The sequence below is a fragment of the Epargyreus clarus genome, unplaced genomic scaffold (assembly GCF_041222505.1).
Source record: "Epargyreus clarus isolate Ecla_fem2 unplaced genomic scaffold, WU_Ecla_fem_2.2 ptg000021l, whole genome shotgun sequence".
Classification (NCBI taxonomy): Eukaryota; Metazoa; Arthropoda; class Insecta; order Lepidoptera; family Hesperiidae; genus Epargyreus; species Epargyreus clarus.
Window position 1 is genome coordinate 8,981,061 of NW_027332228.1, and position 21,645 is coordinate 9,002,705.

Sequence of the window (21,645 nt, forward strand, 5' to 3'; positions counted from 1 at the left end):
AACAAATTAGGATTATTTTTCGCTCCGACTAACCCTAATTGATTTTATCTTACTTAGCAACTCTGATCCTAAATAAACCTAAAATAAACCAGCGTATAAATATTTTCCTTCCTTATCTAATTAAATTAGAATAAGAAAAAATCCCTGTAGTTCCATTTTGAGAATTGGCAACTTCGTAAGTAACTACTCCGTAAGTACTTCATTAGGAACTTGTCCTTTGAAATTCTGCATGACTTCGCTTACTACTTATTATAGGTTTTATATTTTAGGTTTATGCAGAAAACAAAGAACACATAATGTCATAAATAACCTTTAATAATAATTAATCTCTCTATCAGATCTTGTCTTATTTAAACAATAAATATTCGTAAATCTAACTATACATTATTTATACTTTATTATCACAACGTAAATCAGTGAATTCTACAACATTGCTATTTGGAAAAATGTATAACTCAGTGACTCTTTCATCTCCGATGGGCGAGTCGTCTACCGGTCTTTTATTTGCAGATATCCGCTTACACGTGTCCTGAACATCTAAATTAACATTTTTGTATCTTTTCCCATTTCTATATGAATCGAATTCATCTGGTGCCTTCAACCGATATTGGTTTTCTCCAATGGAATCCCTGTTTTGATTTCTTATACAATGACAAGAGTTTCTCGTGGGAACTCTTAGGGAATCGACTTGACCAATGTTAATTGATTTCCTTCCAGAATATACACTTCTTTCATTCGTCGAACGAAATGATAGAATCCGAGTCCTGTAGGATTGGCCGTCCTAAAACAAATACATTGTGTAAGCAGCGGTACAATATTGGTTCAAAGGAAATGTTAATTGGTTCTTTTTTATGCTGGTGAACGCCCTTTATTAATAATTGATCTATCCATTTTTTTGCTCCCAAAGATTGAAATTTTACAGTTTCGTTCTACCAGAATTGCTTAACTTCGCTCTTTGGTAGCCAAAATATTAGGTGGATTGATTAGTAATAATGAATGTAAATGATTACTAGACCTGTATAATTTTGAATATTTTTGGTACCTTTTGTTCAGAAAATAGTTTCTAATTATACATTTATGCCAGCCTTACCTCGTAACTATCATTCGAGAATCTGTTCTTCTTTTGTTTGAATGTAAATCGCTGCTTGAATTCCTTCTTGAACTTTTCCTGAAATAGAAATATCTTATTAAATATACCTTTTTAGTATCAAGATATTTTTGTAGTAGAATAAATTAGTTTTAATTTTGTAATACCAAAATACATTGTGAAACCTAATATCTATGTTTATATTTTTTTAAATATACTAGTAAAAACAGTTTTCAAATTTGTTCACTTGCAATTGTAATATGAAAGCCTTTCTCGCTGTTTCGTCGAAAAGTAAAGGCTCATTCCATTCTGATGGAAATATGATACTTCAATATGATTCTACATATATTTTTGGCTTACGAATACCAGTGTATTAAATTTATTCAGACCCATCCATTAACTATAATGAATACACTTCTAAGAAGGGATTTTAAAACATGTTTTAGTAAAAATAACCTACTACTTTGACAACAAAAAAATATGAAAAAAAATCAAATTAATGACATTCCTAACTACACTTTAATGTATGTACTTATTTTATTTAAATATTTTATAAAAATTATATAATTAATGAATTTAAAGCATTGGGATTTCCTTTCGTGTTATAATATTGTTCTTGTAATATGAAAGGAAAACCTTTTATTAACCTAGCATGTATGTAGAACGTATGTTAGTAAACGTTATATGAAAATTATCACAATTTATTTATATATGAGTTAAAAAGCGAATTCCTATTGTATTCAAAATTTGATTGTTAAGCGCTTTGCAACGATAAATCTAAAAACTTTAACAGAATTTCGACAATAGCCCATTGTCACTTCGTTAAATCGATAAAATTGTGAACACACATTTTGTTTACGAGTAGAGAATGATTTAATCAAAATTGATAAATATTATTCGAAGCATATCTATATTAATTAATATTCAATAAATTGATTGAATGAAATTAATTTAGATGTTGAGGTATTAATTTTAATTATAAATAAATTCTAGAATACAATTGTTATTGCCATTATGTCCCAAAACATATTGCGTAGTAATTGGCAATTTAGCGTAATTGCACACACTTTATATGATTAACGATCATTTACCTACTATTATCTTGATTTATCCCTGAATAGATATATTATCTTTTCTTTGTTTGGAAATAGAGAAAATGAAAAAAGACAAATACGTGGTAACACATTTGTCCCTTTTGTCCCAATACAAAAACGGCTCCTTTCCACTTTAGTCTTGTTGTTATTTAATTTGTTATTACATATTCTGAGGTTTGTAATTGTTACTTTTTCATTGAACAGTAATATCACAGATAGCACTGACGTCATTCCCGTGGTGTGGCATCTGTTACCAACTCCAAACACAACAGTAGTCGTACCTGAAGCTAATCAGAGATTCGGTGCCACTACTAAAAAGGACGTCGTCGCATGTTTTACAAAATCTGAAGACTCAAGCATAAAAAGAGAGACTTTAATAGTACAGAATATAAAATATCGGGCGGAAGTTGGATGGCTAACCGTTAGTTAATCGTATATCGTTGTTTCAGAGGGCACTTTATTAGCAGTCGTTAAACATTGTCGGGGCGTAACAGGGGAGTTAAAAGTCTTAGCACTGTTTTACTTTTAAGTTTTCTATTGATTCTCATGACCTGACCATGGACCAACATAGTGAAGGATGCTGGAGGATTTCCCAGTTAATGGATGGACATGTGTCTAGCATTGAAATATAAAAAAGGTTGACTTTAAAATAAGCTATTCGAAGTCTTTTTGTATGGGTATTTACAGAGAAAAGTGGAGCTGTAATAGCCAAGCGTGTGCTATTGTCTGACGCAGCTCATTTTGTATTCACTTGGCTCTACAGCCGAGTGGTAACGAGGTACCCCACTTAAATTCGTAAAGTTGCAAAATTTGTTGAAAGCTCACCGTAGCAACTTGGTTGTGGTTAAAAATAGATAAAGATAAAATACATTTTTAAGTAGGAAAAGTTACTAGGAACACTGAGTTACTTTGGTAAGCTTTCAGCTCCTTTGCTAAAGCAAGTAGTTATTAAACGAATGGGAATGTAGTCTTGAAGTTTATGACAAATATGTTAACTGAAAATTAAAGTGCCTTTAGAGACTTTCCTCTCATGCGGGTTACTGCTCGCGTGCGGTTATACTCCGCATTCCTGCCACTAGCCTAATATTAGTATAGATATATATTTCTGTTCTGGGTCTCGATGTTTGTGCATTCGTCTGTGTGCGTCCATATCACCCATCACACCGGGAATCCTAGTGTCTGCCTCTACATTAGGATTCCCTGCTTTCTACACTCTTACTAAATGCTTTCTACACTCATAGTCCCTGTTCTCGTCATGTAAGCTACACGAATATTGAACGCAATGAAACCGCAGCAGTAATTCACGCATGCCGGTAATACATGCACGCGGACATAAACCCACGTGACAAGAAACAAAATTATAGAATAAGCAACATTACAGCGAATTCAGTCCTTGTTACTAACTCGTAAATCTAGATGTTAGGGTGGTTTGATTCAATACGAATTAGAGACAAATAAGTGACTGATTGGAAAATAGATTACTTACGACTGGCAACATGTAACTAATTAATTAGAGACCTCCAATATTGGAATCGGTTTATTAATTAAACAATTTATACGTAATTAGTTTATAGTAAGTAGGTAAGCTCTTATGAATAATTATAATTTATGATTAATTTGTCTATTAAATTTAAATACAATATTCTTGTACACTTACGTTATAAATTGCGTAGATAAACGGATTGTAGCAAGAGTTGCTCATTGCTAGCCAATCGAAGCAGAAGAAAATCACATTTATATACCTGTACCTGAAATTAACAGTACAACTTTAATGTAACTTAACCTATCCTAACTTAATGGTAAGTAAAGGGGCAATCAATTCATCTTATATTAAATGGTCACAAAGACTATAGACTTTTCCAGCCAGGTATGTGGTTCCAGTTCTTGTTGCCTTTGTATGTCTAGGTAGCTTACGGAATTCCCCAACAACAACAACAACAAGAACCCCTAAGACCTAAGTACGAACTTCTTGTATAAGAATCGTCTCGTTACTCTGCAAACCAGAATACCTAGCTCAAAAACCAGGCGGAAATAGGTATGGTACCGATTCGGTCACGAAGACCACAAAATGACGTTATTGTAACTTTTTACCAACATCTGTGCGTTTTGTGACCCTCATATTGAATGCTAACAATTAGATATAATTACATAATATATTAACTATTTCCTAAAATCAAGAATATATATCTTATGACTGTTTGAAATATATTTTAAACTTAATACTTTTCAGGATTGCGGATTATGTAATTATGTACATAGGTATCTAACTTGGTAAATCTGTATAAGAATATTTGGAATAAGTTAATGTACATTATATTTGAACACTTGATCTCTGTCCTCATTTACTAATCGTCGTCGAATTTCAAGTCAAGTTTTTTTGCCCCACTTATAAGACGGAAATAGCCTTACTACGATTTTTCGATATACATATTATATTAGCCTAAATTCACACGTGTTTTATATTTTTTGTCAAACTACACTATCCAGATAAAGTACATACCTAAGAAGTTCGAGCGAAATTAGTTTAATTACTAACAACCTTTTGTTTCATGCTAACAACAATAATAATTTGATCGTTATAATTATAACAAAAGATTTAATCACATTTTTTTTACATTTCGCATTATCGATGATCGATACATCTTGTTAGTGCTTGCTTAATTTTTATTTTTAATTTACAGCCTGCTATTTCTGGGCTAATTCATAAAAGCAAAGATTGTCTTCTTCCAGAAAGGAGCAATAGACAATAAAGAATTCTTTTTCCTTTATACTTTTATCAATTTTCTTTAAATTACTAACACTTTTCTGGATTCATAAAAAGTTATTATATTGTACCACTTTGTATCATTCCTGAGAAACATTAATCAGTAGATTCAGTACATTAGTGTAGTGTTCATAATGAATCGAAAAGAGAATACTGTTTAATATTTATAGACAAAGATAAAGTTCCTTCGACTTAATAACTAAACAAATAACATTTATTTTGCAGTTTCATTCTTAACGTTTTCTTAACTTTTATACTTAAAGCTGAACGGTCTGAAGTAGGCATCTTTTTGTATCATAAATGTCTATTGTACTCTTCGAAGAATGATGTTTATTTATTTTACTGTTTAAACAAGAAAATATTAATTACTTACTCATTTATCGATGGGAAGAATGACTGTAGCAGCAAATAGCTTTGTAGCGGCAGCCAGCACAATGCGAAAAGCGCCACAACCAAAACCAACATTTTTATTACCTGCAAAATAAGGCTTAAGTTATTTTTTTACGAATAACTTATTATAGTACGGGCCCTTTCCTGTCGCGCGTGTCTTTACTACGAATATAAAAGCAATTTATAGTACGGGCGCATTTTCCGTCGCGCGTGATTACGCCCGCTTGCGCGTCTCACTCCCTGCAGTAGCATTACCATGAGTTGGCATAGAAACGCCACTATAGAAATGGTAAATAGAAAACTATTGTCATTTTGCTAGTGAATAACATAACTACTATCGTTACGGTATTTCTTGACAACGTCTGTCAAATTAATGACTCATGGGACCGAATTTGTATGGCAATAGATCATAATGACATTCGCTAGCGATTTGATTTCGATAGGTTTTTTACGTATCGAGTTACGTCACTACGGATTTTAGTTCTACGAGTAACCACCAGAGGCGCTGTACAATTTTTCATACATTTATTTTACGCAGTCGCTAGCGAGTAATACTTTTGTAAACTCATGGTAGTCCTACAGTTCTTTGCAACTCGTGTGCGTGTGTGTGTGAAACGATTGCATGCAATTGGCACGCATGCACATGGGACGCGTGACAGGAAAAGTGATATTTGAGTAGTAAAATATTTTGATGTGAAACATCTATAGCCGCACGTAAAACCGATTTCTGGCGTGGCGACGCACGCTATACGATGGTATATATATATATATATACAGTCTATATGCAGTAGTGTGTACGGTGTGGCGACGCGTCGCCATGCGCAATCGAATTCAATAAATAGTCATCGTTATCTGGAAAAAATCGTAATATTTTATTTTATCATTATGACATATTTAGTTCCTATCACAATATGTTCTTTTCTGCATATTACTTTTACAAAATAATGTCGATGTTTCACATCTGCCAGGCGTCCCGTGACGGCTCATTTTTTTTATGGTTCGACTGCAACAAAACTGTTGCCGCATATTTATGCTCTATAACGGCCGACAGCCGCTGATGTTTTGATCTTATGAATGTTGTAAGTCAGGTACCTATTTATGTCGATCCAATTATATTTTCATTCTCAATTATTTATCACTCTTATCAAGTGTATTATATAGTCATCTGCTAGTTGCGATACATAAAAATACATGAACATAGTTTTATACTTCACGGCTTAAAGAAATTAAATTTATGAATAAGTTTACATATTCTACAATCCTATGAAAAATGCCAGCTTCGCAAAATATTCTAACTTCTATTAATTGCGACTTTAAATAATGCCATAACATTTTTGTAATCTAACAAAGTTTTTACAAGCAATAAAGGTTATTATTATCTCACTTCAAGCATCCTTAAATTAACTTAATTAACCCAGAAAAATACTGAGGTAGGTGTCTACTTAAGAAAAGATAATAAAATTGTTTGTTTAGTTGAGTGTAGCTGTCGAGACTCTTGTAAAATTTTCAACTTATTTCATTCTTTGTAAGAATGTTCTAACAAAGAGGACCAACGTAAATCCGTTTTTAATTAGGTTTCATTATTTCCCTTACAGGAGTGTAATGAAGCGACGAGATAATTATATCTTGAATTCTGCTGAAGTATTTTATATTTAATACTCCATTGAGTCAAAAGTATTTCGGTATAAATCCTAAAAGCATTCGGTTTCGTCCTTTCATAATTCATATGATTTTTAAGTTCTATTTCGAGTCAGATATAAATTTAGATAAGGCGTGGGTTAAAGGAGCGCAAAACATTTTTCGTCTACGCTTTTTCGATCTGATGTACAATCTGTGAAGTGATGTAGGCTATATACTTAACATATAAGTATTTCATAGCATTTTAAGTAATAACTAGCATATATTTTTAGAAAAGACAATATTGTTATGATGTTTAGGTATATTTTGATGTAATTATATATGTATTTATATTATATTCGGCTACATTGATACAGGATTATCTCGACTCTTCTCGACGAAATCTATTTATGGATATAGTTTTATAGAACATTCTTACAAGTGTAATATAAATCTTTTAAACTTCTAATGAACCTCCATCAGTTTATAGAACAACATTGATATAAATCCTGTTCGCGTTGTAAATGAATAGTTCAAACATACTGTTTGGTTACATTAAGTATTGAGGTAAAAATCGTGACGCAATACACGGTGCCGATTTTTTCCTATGTGTCGTGAGGACATAGGAAGAAAACACAACAAAACGGACATTTATATATACTCGTACATATCCAATAGGGGAGGGAATCAACTCGGAACCCTTTGCGTATAAGATTGGTATGGTAACCGCACCGCCACGCGGCTTTATCTCACCTACAGTACATTGCCTGCTTATTTTTTATATATAGGTACAACTAGCTGACCCTTCAAACGTTGTGTTACCATATAAATAAAAATATGTTAAGGTTGAACAAGCCTTATCAATTATGGGTATGAAAAATAGATAGTAGCCGATTCTCAGACCTACTGAACATACATATAAAATTTGGTGAAAATCGGTAAAGCCGTTTCGGAGGAGTACGATAACTAACATTGTGACACGAGAGTTTTATATAAAAGATTTTATATAAATGTCTGTTAACACTTGAGTAAGTAGATTAATTATGTTAATATCAATAAGATGTTATACAAAGTATATGGCTGCTACTTATAACCGTTTGGTCTGCATTAAGAGTTACTTTAGCATTTGACTATATTTTATGTGTCCCATGCTTTTCGATATAGTATCAAAAGGATCTGTTAATATAATTTTTCAATTGTTCTTTTATTTACTGTTTACGACCGGAAATGCTTACATCATACCTATGACACCTACACTTAAGAGAAGACCCTTTTCACGGTGTATTAACTTTTTAGGTGTCGTACAATAATCAAAAAGTGTGGCGTAATTTCTAAATGATGAATTTAGATTTCTGTTTCTAGGTCTGGGTGTTTGTGTATTTGTCTCTGTGTGTGTCCATAGAACCCATACAGGGAATCCTAGTGTGGGGCTTTGAGTGCAGCAAGCGTGGATATTTTTATTTTTTTATTTATTCAAAATTGATTAATAAGAACGCTTTTTGAAAGCCGACAAACTACCACCGCTTCAGAAGGTGTTTCGCTATGGAGAAGAAGTAGCGAAAGAAACTCCAAAAGGTAGGAATATTATTTGTACCTTACCTTCTTCTTGTTCTTCATGTGGTTAGCATCTCTTGTCTCCTGCGCGTTGCCCGGCGCACGCGCACCCCACAGTTTCATCGCCATGTGCGCATACGCAAACGTTATCACGCACAGCGGGATTACATACTGGGGAGACATGAGATATTTGAAATAATACAAACATATGATAAAATAGGATATGCATTACATTGATATTAATTTATATTAAAACCACGACTGCCATGATGAGCCATGACATTTGTACTCATACAAATTACTTATTTTTAAAAAATATTTTTGAGTTTTTAGCGTTCCAAACAAATGAAAGATGAAAAATCTGAAAACTACATTTAAAACAAAGGGGCAAGATATATCTATAGTCTGATTCATAATTAGGTGTCCAAAATGTAAACAAAGAAATGTCACTGTCAAAATTAACAGGAAACCAAAACCAAAACAAACTCAATAAAAAACTAAAACTTTAACAAATATACACAATTTAACAAACGCGTTATGTAAACGAGTTCGATTACAATCACGAAAATGAATAATATCAGCTACGAAACTTAAAAATGACGGCACAAGAAATTTTTTGGATTTCGATTGTGTTACCATTATCACATTTTAATTTTCTACCATAAACTTTGTTTTTTATTATTATTACTGTATTGAACGAAATTGAGATGATATAAATATTAGAAAATGTGAATTAATCTTAATTTATTTAGATTATTATTTTATTAATTTTGTGTAACTTTAATATCGACAAAAATAAGAACCTACCATTTGAAACGTATTTTCTTGATAGGTCAACACCTTTGTTTACATTTTGGACACCTAATTACACAGGTCAACAAAAAATATCTTTTTGTTTGTTGCCCTGGATATCTCTTTGGATTTATTTACTTTCAAACTTACAAAATTCGAATATATTTATAAAATTGCTGAAGTGGCTCTTGTTTTTTTTTAATTTGGCATTTGTTGTTTTTTAATTATTTTTCCTCTGAAATCGATATTCCAGGTCATCCAAATTATAATATCATAAAAGTTATGTTTTCATAAATGTTAATAGTTATTCTTATGCAGTACAGAGGTTGCTACATAAACGTCACGTGACTCCCCCTCCCCTCATTTCGTGTAAATACCGTCGAAATCAGTGTTTTCTTAAGGTTAAAAGACGCACAACACGCTTTTGGGTAAGTTGCTAATACTTGATTTATTAAACATTTCCATGTTGTGTTTTTGTATTGTTTGTTTATGTTTCCGTGTAGTAAAGTACTTTTTTATTTTGGTTTATATAATATTAATGTTTATTTTGTTCTAGAAATATGAATACTACGCAAAGAAAATACAAATATAGCGCAGACGTTTTTTGTTACATTTGTGGTGTTTATATAACAATAAAACAGACGCGAAATATTACAGACTATATCAAAGGGGTACATACAGAATATTTTGGTTTACATATTGAAAAACAAGATAAGTCGTGGGTTCCTCATAAAGTTTGTAAGTCTTATGTTGAGTCGTTACGTTTGCGGAAAAAAGGAGAACGCCGCGGACTAGAATTTGGTATTCCCATGATCTGGATGAAGCCGAAAAATCATTTTGATGATTGTTACTATTGCGTAGCGGATGTTAAAGGTTGTTTAGGTTGTAATAAAGCAACAAACTACGAAGAAATAGTACAGAAAATGTTGAGGAGCTTTAAGAATTTAGGAGCACACACGAGTATAAAATTGCTATCTCCACAATCATTTAGAGATAGATTTCCTGAGAATCTGCGAGATTATAGTGAAGAACAGGGAGGGCGCTTCCATCAAGGCCTTAAAGTTATGGAAGAGAGGTATAAGTGAAGATGGAATAGTCATATGATGGCAGATTACTGCTGGTCTTTAAAAAGAGATTGTCCTGAAAAAGGTCATAAAAGACAAGCATATAAAATATATTTTTCAGAGATTTAACATAAATATACATATGTTTTTTTGTTATTTGTCACTTGTTTTTACCTTAATTGAATATTAAAACTTGATAATTTATAAGAATATTTAATAAAAAAAGATTTTTACTATAATACTTGTTTTTGTTCTTATACTGACTGCCTTTTTGTATAATATAATATTGATGAATTAAAAAAAACTAGAGCCAATATTCAAAAACTGTTTTTAGTTTCTTAAATTAATAACATAAAAGTATTCGAAACCACTCTCACTTCAAGGGCAACAAAACCACTGTTGACCAGTGTTATGAATCAGACTATACAGGTCCATTTGAAAGAAAAATCATAACTACTTTTATACAATTATGTTAAAAAAATATTTGAAGTTTGAGTCCCTAGTAATCAAATATTTCACCCCGATATCATAAAAATCTAAAACAAAAAGCTACAGTAAAATCCTAAACCGTACATAGTAATTGCAAAAGCATATCACTGTAAAAGGCATAGGGCATTAAATAGTTGAAATCTAAGAGAAATGTCGCAGATAACTCAGCTTCACGGGTAATAGCGTGGAGCCGTTCCCTGTTTCTGCACGGATGACTTCACAGATTCGTTTTACTCATAAATACATTGCGCACGTACATAATATATTGAGGAATAAATTATGCTTCCTGTACTGATTGTCCTTCCCCACAATTTTCTTGTTTATCTTCATTACCATTTACTAAATCCATGGAATGGATGCCATGGAAACCTTTATAAACATCAATGCTCGAATCATGAGAATAATCTAAAAATTTCTTTCCCTGAGTGAAGCTCGAATCCGGAAGCGTTCGCGTGTCAAACTCATGTGGTGACCACACCACGTGGGTCAGTCGATCAATAAATTACTTTTTATTAAATTAATCAGATTCGTACAATTCCTCTTTAATGATGATACATTTAGTGCCTTTGTGGTTCGTTCAGTAGTTCCGTATTACCGCCATACTTATTTCTACCTAATAACGCCTGTGTTGTATTACGTTGTTCCGGTATCAAGGATGTTGTATACTTAATTACTTATCCGAGGCGTTCTAACTTACGCCTCATGAATAGCAACGCGTCAGTAGTCAGTTATATAGAGTTGATTACAGATGTCCAAAGGGCGTCAGTAATGACTTACAATCAGGTGGAGTGCGAGCCCGTTTGCTACTCCTATATTATGTAAAAATATATTCCAAATCACTTGCAACCTGTTAACACGTTATAATAAATCTTACCTGAAATATATATAGTAACAGCCGGTATATAGCTAATGAGTGAGATCCAAAGTCGCTGGCCGCACAAAACGGCTTCTTATAAACTAACTTAGTAACTGAAACAAAGAAATGGTTTTCAAATTAATATTGTTGCAAAGGTAAATACTCGTACGTAGTTGTCTACGTATGCACAACAACTCATCGTTGCCTTAGCTTTGTTTAACTACAAACTTGTAGCTTAACTTGATCTATGAAGTTGCGACGTTTACAAACATAAACTATTACAGACCCACTGCTGGGCACGGCTCCTCTCACAGCGAGGGGTTTTGGCCATAGTCCAAGGCTCTGTTCAAATGCGAATTGGTAGTCTTTAAGAAGGTTTGAGAACTTTTATTTGGAAGAACTCTCAGGCCCCAGGAAGAAACCTACGCTTCTTCACGAATTCCTTCACCATTGTAACAAGAGCTTTCTAAAACATAATTTTGAAAAATCGTGCCTTCGGGAATTTGACTTCGAACGTGAGCCCGAATTTCAGTTAGTCTTCATGTGAATATAAGTATACTACGCTAAAGTTCCTCATATTTATATTATTATTTCTTTGCTACGTTTGAGTCTCCGGAAACGAAACCCCTCAAAATGACGTCATCCATCATATTAAGCAACTTCTAAATAATACACCATATTTTTCTAACGATCTTTAAGGTCGGATATGTTTTTCCACAATGTTTTTCTCTACCATTTAAATCTGTGTGGATTGTTTTTATGTTACACACTTCAGAAATCAAAGGATGACTAGGATATGAACCCTGAACTCCAACATGAAATATATACAAATGGGCAATAACTGCTGCTAATATTCGTAACGGTATATATTTAGTCTTCTAAAATTACCGACGCAGTTCCCAAAATAAATGGACTAATTTGACAATTAAAAGCTTGTACTGTTCAAAGGTCCGATAATGGACCTCAACAAAAGGAACTTTGATCGTGTAAAACTAAAAGAGGTGAAAGACACAGCCGGATCTTAGCGAATAAAAGCAGCGGAAGTCTTAAGGACTGGGAGATGAGTGCTTAATTTAAAGAGTAAGCTTGTATTGACAGTATTGACTGTACAGTAGTATACTTGTACAGCAGTAGTAATATTGAAAAGATGTGTTCTATACTTATTGGTCCTTTGTCTCGTAAGTAACAAGAACACATACAAAAACGAATTCAAAAATATCCTGTATAAAAATCTAACGTCGTTAATCTCCGACCAGCCACCTAGGTCGGAGATGAATCCAGAACTCTAATTTTACCTACAATTTAAATCTAGTCTCGTTATCCTTAATATCAACATCTATAAACAAAATAATGAGATCATTATAACAAAACCTACGTTCGTTGACTTCAAGATACTTTACTAAAGTCAATAACGAAATTCTCAAATTATTTAGATTACGCAAACGGTCATCTCTTGCCTACCCAAAAAAATACCCCGCAATTTTAATTGGGCTCTAAATTTAGAGAATCATTACGAAACAGACAGAGCAAGAGAAACACGAGATGAATTTATATTATTCTTCACCTTTAATTTTTGTTTTTATAAAATACCGAGATTAATTAGTAAAACGGGAACATTTATACTTTACAAGTATTATTAAGTAAAAAGATTTTATGTAGGGTTTGTCTCTGTACATTAAAAAAAGGTTACAATCCTAAGCATAAAGACTAAATTTTATAAGTATTTTCAAGTAAAAATATTATTTGTGACATTAATTTGTCTTTCTACGTGAAAAATATCGTGACTCTAGTATTTATAAAGAAGTAATTAGTTGTTGCTTAGTAACTTCGTAATTAAGCCATTATTTGAACCTGGATTCTGTACAAAATTAATCCAAACCTCGGAATTTGGAAATCGTGTATTAGAAATTAATTAACATTTGTTTTAACGGTAGAGATAAATATGGTGAGGCAGGGCATGTAGCCTTAAGGAGAATTTAGGCGTAACAACTGAAATATAACGAATTGTGAAACGCGAATTCTTCGTGTGGCACGAATGTATATTACCGAGTATATAATGCTAACGAAAAAAAAGAAACGACAAAAGCTATATTCGATACGTGTCGTATCGAATATCGCTCTTCTTTTTACGAAAACGTAAAGGAAAACGTCTAAAGAATTTATGTTGAGATTTCCTTGTCCATCCAAATTAAGGTCAACTCAAAGGAAGCCGCTATTAATTTAAGAACAAGTGAGGTGTTACGCAGCTACACTTAATAGGTTTTGAAGCTCGATGGGTGTAGGCTACAGCGCTGTAGCTATAGCAGGCTAGCTACTTTTAGCATCTGAAACTCACGTTGTGGCGATTGCATCTTTTTGCAAAGCATTTTGACTACTGCTATTTTCGGTCACTGCACCGACAGCAAGTAGTAACAGCATCAATGCTATTTCACGTTTCGCATTGCTGTACTACGCAACAAAAAGCCGTTGCACCCGCCGCTAAAACCTCTGCGAGGTGTAGTGTTTGATCGCTGGCTGTAGTTTCCCAAAGCAGCCTAATCGTCCATGATCAATGCTATAGGTAACACTACAGGTGGCTCTTAACAGTGAAGTTTAAATTCAGGGGTGTGTGTTTCAAATATGTGTGTAGCGAAGACTCGTCCATGATAGCAAAAAGAGCTTTAATCCTAAAAATCACGGCGTGAGAGACGTTAATTTTAGAAATAAAAACCTTTAAAACATGTTTTAAAAAAAACCGATGATGTTTTTTTAAGCGCAACGACATACAGCATACTATAGTAGCGGCTGTGTAACTCACAAAGCTTTGAGGTTAAATAAACAAAATAAAAAAGCGGTCACCGGAATACACACAAAGCATATCGCACATTTCGAACTTTTTTTATAAATACTTAAGTACCCTCTACTTTTTATAAGATTATAATAGCGATCATCAGTGCTGTCTATTTGATGGTAAATACCACTGCCACCCCTGGACATCTAGAATCAATTTTATATACAACAAAGCTTCTACTTGAAGGCAATCGTGGTTTTGTTGTCACTACTAAGAACTAGAAGGTTGTGTTACATGTCAGTCAGCCAACATTCAAAAAAATCGGTGGAAACGAAACGCGAAATTTTCAAGTTAGAAATAGGTGCAACGGTTGTAACACCCCTGTCGAACCTGTGTCGAACCTTCTCGAAATGAAAACAAAATTTATTACCTTTCATTGTGTGTAAAACATTGCCTTTATAAAGTTACTATACAAACACTTTATATTTCATCTTGTGACACGCAACTTCCGGTGTCCGGTTTCCGGAACAGTTTCCGTAAAACAGAATTTCAGATCTGCTAAAGAATATATTCAAGACCGCCGGACAACTCATCCTTCCGGTTATACTAGTGTCCATTTTTTATACAAAATATTTTGAATAAAGTGATATTAGGTTTACGTGCTTAACAAAATGTTGTTTAAACTCGTATGTACCAGTAGACAACGTCAACACATTACTGTCCCACTGCTGGGCTTGAATCTTTAGTCCGACTAGCTCACTACGCTGGTCAAGTGCGTGTGTCACAAATATTTGTGACATTAATATGTAACTTATTTTAAAGAAGCTCTATTTTTTCGAGGCAATTTTCCTGCGCCGTAAAACAAATGATAAATAATTATAATACACAACTTCGAAACATTAAAAATGTGTACCTGTACCCTTAGTATGAGTTTTTATTTAAATTACTGTTCTTGTATTTGTTTACGTATTTCCCATACATTTCCAAACAGCTCTGATACAGTCCGCTGGGGGCGCTGCTTGGATATATATGGGAAAATACGTAAACAAACAGATAAACAGTCATTTTTTTAAAAACGTAAATACTCATACTAAGGGCACTGGGGTGATAAAGGGTACTTTGGATTAAATAAGCGAATATCAAACCACTAGTCTATCGCCATTTATCATTTTATACACAAAACCTTTTTTAACAAAAGTTAATTTACATAAGTTTTATTGAAATCATACCTGGATCTTGTTCCTCCTCCATAGTAACTTCCCACGACATAGCCATAGGGGCGGCCAATGAGAGGGCTAAAAACCATATTAATACTATTATCACCTTTGCTATTCGCTTCGACGTGTGTGCACTGAAACAAAATAAAATATTTTATCATACATAGTATAAATATGAATGTGTATTTATTTATTTAAAAAAATATTACATCACCTCTAAAAAGAAATGCACAAAAGGGCAAACATAATGCCTGATGGCATTCTCTACCAGTCAACCCTGAGCTGATATAGAGAATTTGCAGCAGGTGTGTACAAAGTAATAAAAAGCGACAAACAATAAAAAAAATGTATGAGATACTTTGAATAATTTTGTAAGGTATCCGAAGCGTCAAGTATTAAATAATCTAGAACAAAGTATTAAAGACGAATCTATGTTTAATTCCCCATCGATCCAATATAATTATGAATAAGTGATGATGGATAGGAGATTTCGGATCTGTACCCTTACCATGAGTTTTTACGTTTTGACAAATATGATTGTTTTGGTATTTGTTTACGTATTTACGTATTTGTTAAAGTATTTGTTTACAATTTCCAATCAGCGCCCCTAGCAGATTGTATCAGAACTATAAGTAACGTAACATTAAATGTAATTGACAAAATGGCGCTTTATGTTTTGTCTCTCTTTTTTTGCGAAACGTGTGAGGCAGACAGAAAGACTTGAGCACTTACTTATTGTTACGTTTACTCAGTCTGCTGAAGCAAACGGAACAGATTAATGGATTGAATAAACGTAATGTAAAATTGTGGGATGTTTTGATAACTCATGGTAAAAGTACTGGATATGTATGGATATAAGAAAAATGTTTGTACGGCTTCAGATACGGTTAGGGATATCGAATTATCTAGAAGTATCCGATATTTTGGGATTTATTATTTCCGGTTACAGATATTAGATTTCCAAGTAATTGTGAAATTAAAGAAAATGTGTTATTATTATTACTTATTACAATTTCGACCTATCCGAAGTTATCCGAAACTTTAATATCGGTTTCAGTTACGGTTTCGGATATAATTTTATTTGGGATGAGCTTTTGCCCGCGGCTTCGCTCGCGTTACGAAGTAATATTTTCATCCCCTATTTTATCCCCTTGGGGGTAGAATTGATCAAAATTCTTTCTTAGCGGATGCCTACGTCATAACATCTACCTGCATGCCAAATTTCAGCCCGATCCGTCCAGTGGTTTGGGCTGTGCGTTGATAGATCACTATATATATCAGTCAGTCACCTTGGAGTTATATATATTTAGATATCCAAAAGTTTCGGTTACGGTTAGAGAGTTCCATTACATCCCTGATATGAATCAAATAGTCATATTGTGAAGATTCTTTCGCGGTTTCTGCTCATTTGCAAATTCTTGCTGCAATATATTAGTCTAGACAGGCAATAAGATACGCTTGAGACATTTTGGCTGAGTATTATGAAATAGACGTAGGGGACGCTAAAAGGCTAGAACCATCCCCTTTAATATGCAAAAAGACTTAAGTTCATCCGTGATCTTTCAGAGGACGGTAAAATTTCAGAAAATCGTGGGACCTATTTTTACACACTTTTCATATATTACGGAGACTGCATACTTATTCTCGTTTTTATCGAATCTTCCTGAAAGAGGTTTTGTTACCGACCTGTTCTTAAGGAGGGCTAAATTCTTTAAAAAAGGCTACCCACAGCTAGATCAAGCCCATCCTAAAACAATATCACTCGTCCGTTATTAAAAATTAATATATCGAATGTTTTTCCTATTAACGATCGAATTTGACAGTTCTAATATGTAAAAATTGGCTAGGTTATTTATCAATTAAGGGTATTAAGTATATAGTTGTATCATCATTTGAAGTTGGGTATAAATGTACGAGTGCAACAGCTACTTAATGTCTGCGACACCTGCAGTATTTATTTCTTATTATTTATGCGTTACGCTATAGCACAAATTGATCTATTGTATATCGATAACATGATTCAAAAATAAGTGGAAAAACACGAAGCAGAGGCGAGAGTCGGAATATTTATAGTTATGATGCGACTTGAAAAAAAAAACCCTGAAACCATGAATATGCGACCGGATTGTCAGAATATAACGCCGTGCAACGAGATCGGTGGTGTAGTTCGAAAACGTTTTATTTCCACGCTTTTATTACTTTGACCTGTATATATGTATGTAAGTAGATGTATGTATGTATGTATATATGTATGTATGTGTATATATATATACGTATGTATGTATGTATATATGTAACGGAGTCTTTGATCTCCATTTTTACGACAATATAGGATTTAATACATAAAGCGAAGAATGCCCAAACATAGCGATTCATCTTCAAAATAAATAGAGGTCCCCATATCTTGTAAGATTTTTATTTGTAGCAATTGATGTTATAGCAGCCAACGTTATACATATTCTGTAAAATTTTCATGTGTGTATCTATTATGGTTTCAGAGATAGAGCCCTGTCATAGACGGACAGACAGAGGAGGCTTAGTATCCGGGTTCCGTTATTACCTTTTGGGTACGGAACCATAAAAACTAATAGCGCTTTTATTTCGGATTCGATTTAAAGATTTTGAAGCCACGATAAATTCAGGTTTAATCTGTTAGCATCCTAAAGCATGACACGTACTACCGTGTAGAGCTTTTCATAGTAGACTACACGCTCGAGTAATATCACGTACGAGCGTTTACATAAATGAATAACATTTAAGACTTGAAGTGCGCACGTATAGGCAAAGTCAGATGCATGGAAATGAAAGAAAAACGCAACTGTCTAAAATGTAGCCTATGTTACTCCTACAATTTAAACGAATCCAGCGACACCTCATGTATTAAAATTGGTCTATCTTTTTGGACTACAGGGACAAAGAATGAGACATAAATACATATACGCGCACACACACACACACACACACACACACACATACATACACACATATATACATACATACATACATACACATGCATACAATTGAAAACCACCACCCTTCGCGGTCGTGTAAAAAAGGGCTAAGACCTTCAAAATTATTCGTCGCATTGCAAATGGCAGTCACATGGCGGTCGTCTGGTCATAAAGAGCGTTCGAGCAATTTATAACGTACGATGTTATTGATTTTAAAAGGGGTGATTTGTGCGTATATTTGCGGTCACGTATGGAATGGGCGTCGTGGATATCAAGTTGCGTTAACGTTGACGCACATTGTTTGTTAACACCACAGGGAGTTTTGTTCATTATTATTATATCACGTTTGGGTTTGTACGCTTTTATTATAGATAATGTTATTATATAGTATCTATATAATAAAAATGTAAAAGAAATGAACATTTAAGACAAATTTCGAACATTTCGAAAATCGGTTAGTAACTGTGTGTTCGTTCACCTTCATGTTGTTAGATACTTATACAGAAAACCTAAATATTTTTTACATAAAAGGTTGCCCTAGAAACTCTCAATCCCTATGTAATATGACTCGCAAAAACCCTTTAAATAGGTCAGTTGTTTGTAAAATTATCCCGTACACACCTACATATTAAAAAAGCGGATGCTTTTTGCTGTCAAGTAAGGAAGCATAATGAGCTTAGGCTTTAGCTACACACTCGACGAATAGAAGACATAGACAATAATAGACATACTGTGGCTAAGTTAGTCTCATATAGCCTTTACTGCCGCTCTTCATACGCGGGGTATACTACTTGCTAGTTTTTCGGCGTGCTTCAAAAGCTTGAATGGTTAATGTCGTGAATAGGGGAGTGTGTGGCTGTTACAGAAATATTCGCGGCACCGCGGTGGACAGCGCGACGAGCAGTACGAAGAAAATAGTGTGGCTGTTGTGAGTAAATGGCAAATTTTAATGTACAAATAGGTAAATCCATTTTATTAATTTGATAATATACGAATACCGAATACTGTTATAAATCAAGTATTTGTAGACTCGAATGTCAAATCAGAATGATAAGGAAGCAGCGGAATTAGAAGGGTGGTATGGAGAAAACTCTATCAAAATATATGTACTTGTCAAAATTAGCAATCTGAGGGTATAGACCATTCTGAAGGGATTCTTCTTGAAATAGTCCTTGAGGACATTTCTCCTATCTACACCATGTAATATTATGTTGGAGCCTATTAACCCCGGTGCACCTTATGTGTATAATCTGCTTATATAACCTGACAAGTACATAATTTTCCGTGAACAAGCTAACCTAACCTAAACTTATTTCATGAGATTTATTTAAAGCTTGTAAGACTTAATAGTTTGAGAGCATTTAGAGTAATATAGTCTGATACCATAGATTAGTATAGATATCTCACCGCCTTGTTATTGAAGGAAGCCATTAAATGACTAAAACTGCTTGTTTAATGGCTGTCATGGTGTAATTTACGCGGAATAATGCCGGCATGCGCAGTTAAGACACGAAATCGAAGAAAAATTGCGAAGAAATATCGTTTCATTCGTAAATGCCAAAAAATACATTTTTTTTATATTTTTCAAACACGAAAATAGATGACAGTGACAATGGTCAAAAGGTTACATTTTATTGTTAGGAGCGAGTAATCTTTACTAATGTGGCAGAATGATTTATAATCTGTGGTGCGGTGAGGCGCGGTGCCGCGTGGCGGGAAAGATTGAGTTTTGGCGGGAAACCTAATTGTCATAATCGTCATTGTTATAAAGTATTTATGAAAATATATCATCTTCCTCTAAATGTTTCTTTTATTGATACACTTGAGAAATATAGCTTTATACTAATCTATGTCTGATACGAGTAGATACTCAACGCAAAAAAAATACTAAAAGTTCATTAACGATTTACTTAATTTTAATCAAGTCAATTTCCATTATAACAATAAAAATGTCAACCAAAAAGAGGTGTCAAGCAAAGTAAAACTGTCCTAACTTTAATTAAAAGTTTTGGGACGCGAAAATTATTTTCAATCACCTGTCTAAGCGAAGTTTGCGTTAATTATCTAGGCTCTAACAAGGAGTTATCGTTAAATCAAGTGTTAAAATTTAAAAAGATTCTTTATCATCTTGCCTCTCAAAAATGTTAAAGCACTTTTTTTATAACATCGAAATAGCAGACGAGCATGCAGTCCACCTGATGGTAAGCGGCTACTGCCGCGCATGGACATCTGTAATCAACCCCAGATAGGATTAGATATTCCTACCTGAGGTCGGCCACAGACGCGCCGCTAGCCCTGAGGACTAAGCTGGAACTCCTCGAAAAAAGTCTGTCTCCTTTACCACACCCTTTAAACCAGAACACAAGAACAAAACAACAGAACTTACCAGGATTAGCTGGGATTAAAACATTTCAATTAATTTTAGCTAAAAATACTTGAAACATTAAATATATATTTTTTTTGTTATAATGATATACGAGCATCAATTAAAGATTTTCTAAGAAATTCTTCGGCTTCCAATTAAAGGATACAGAGTAACGCCCCTATTTATAAATGGTAATTAAAAGTAATTAAGACAAGTGAAGGTGTTTGTTTGTGTACCGCGTGTCAAGTAACGATCTAATAACGAAATAACTTGAAAACAAAAAATAAATAAATCTTTATAAAAGCAAGGATAAGAAGTGGAGCTTTGGTGGCCAGACTTTGATCGTAAAATATATCCCATAACCTAAAGCCTCCTCAATTTACGAATAGCTCTGTAACCAGTAGTATAAGTGATATAAGTTGATGGTCATGATAGTTAATGACGGCATAAACTCGCTCATTTGTTTTTATTATTCTAAATGATTATAAGTTATAAAAAGTGATATTGTTAAGGATGGTATCCTGAAATTTACATTGTTTAAGCGCTTTAAGATATATGTGGTAGACATTAAAACTTTACTTTATGTTAAGGTCCGAATTAATTAAACCACCTCAATTAGCGAGCAGGTGAATTCA

At 33.5% G+C, this 21,645-nt stretch overlaps 1 protein-coding gene across 1 annotated transcript in view; it reads right to left on the bottom strand.

Annotated features, from left to right (window-relative positions):
• Nucleotides 1–294: 294 nt before the first annotated feature.
• NGR-A23 (neuropeptide receptor A23) overlaps nt 295–21,645 on the bottom strand; it is a 94,747-nt gene continuing 73,396 nt past the window's right edge. Inside the window, exons 5-11 of the mRNA XM_073084242.1 lie at nt 15,707–15,828; nt 11,726–11,820; nt 8,552–8,677; nt 5,319–5,419; nt 3,839–3,929; nt 1,091–1,168; nt 295–781 (exon numbers count right to left, since the gene is read on the bottom strand). Coding sequence (XP_072940343.1) covers nt 389–781; nt 1,091–1,168; nt 3,839–3,929; nt 5,319–5,419; nt 8,552–8,677; nt 11,726–11,820; nt 15,707–15,828 — 1,006 coding nt within the window. The 3' untranslated portion in view covers nt 295–388. The remainder of the gene's footprint in view (nt 782–1,090; nt 1,169–3,838; nt 3,930–5,318; nt 5,420–8,551; nt 8,678–11,725; nt 11,821–15,706; nt 15,829–21,645) is intronic.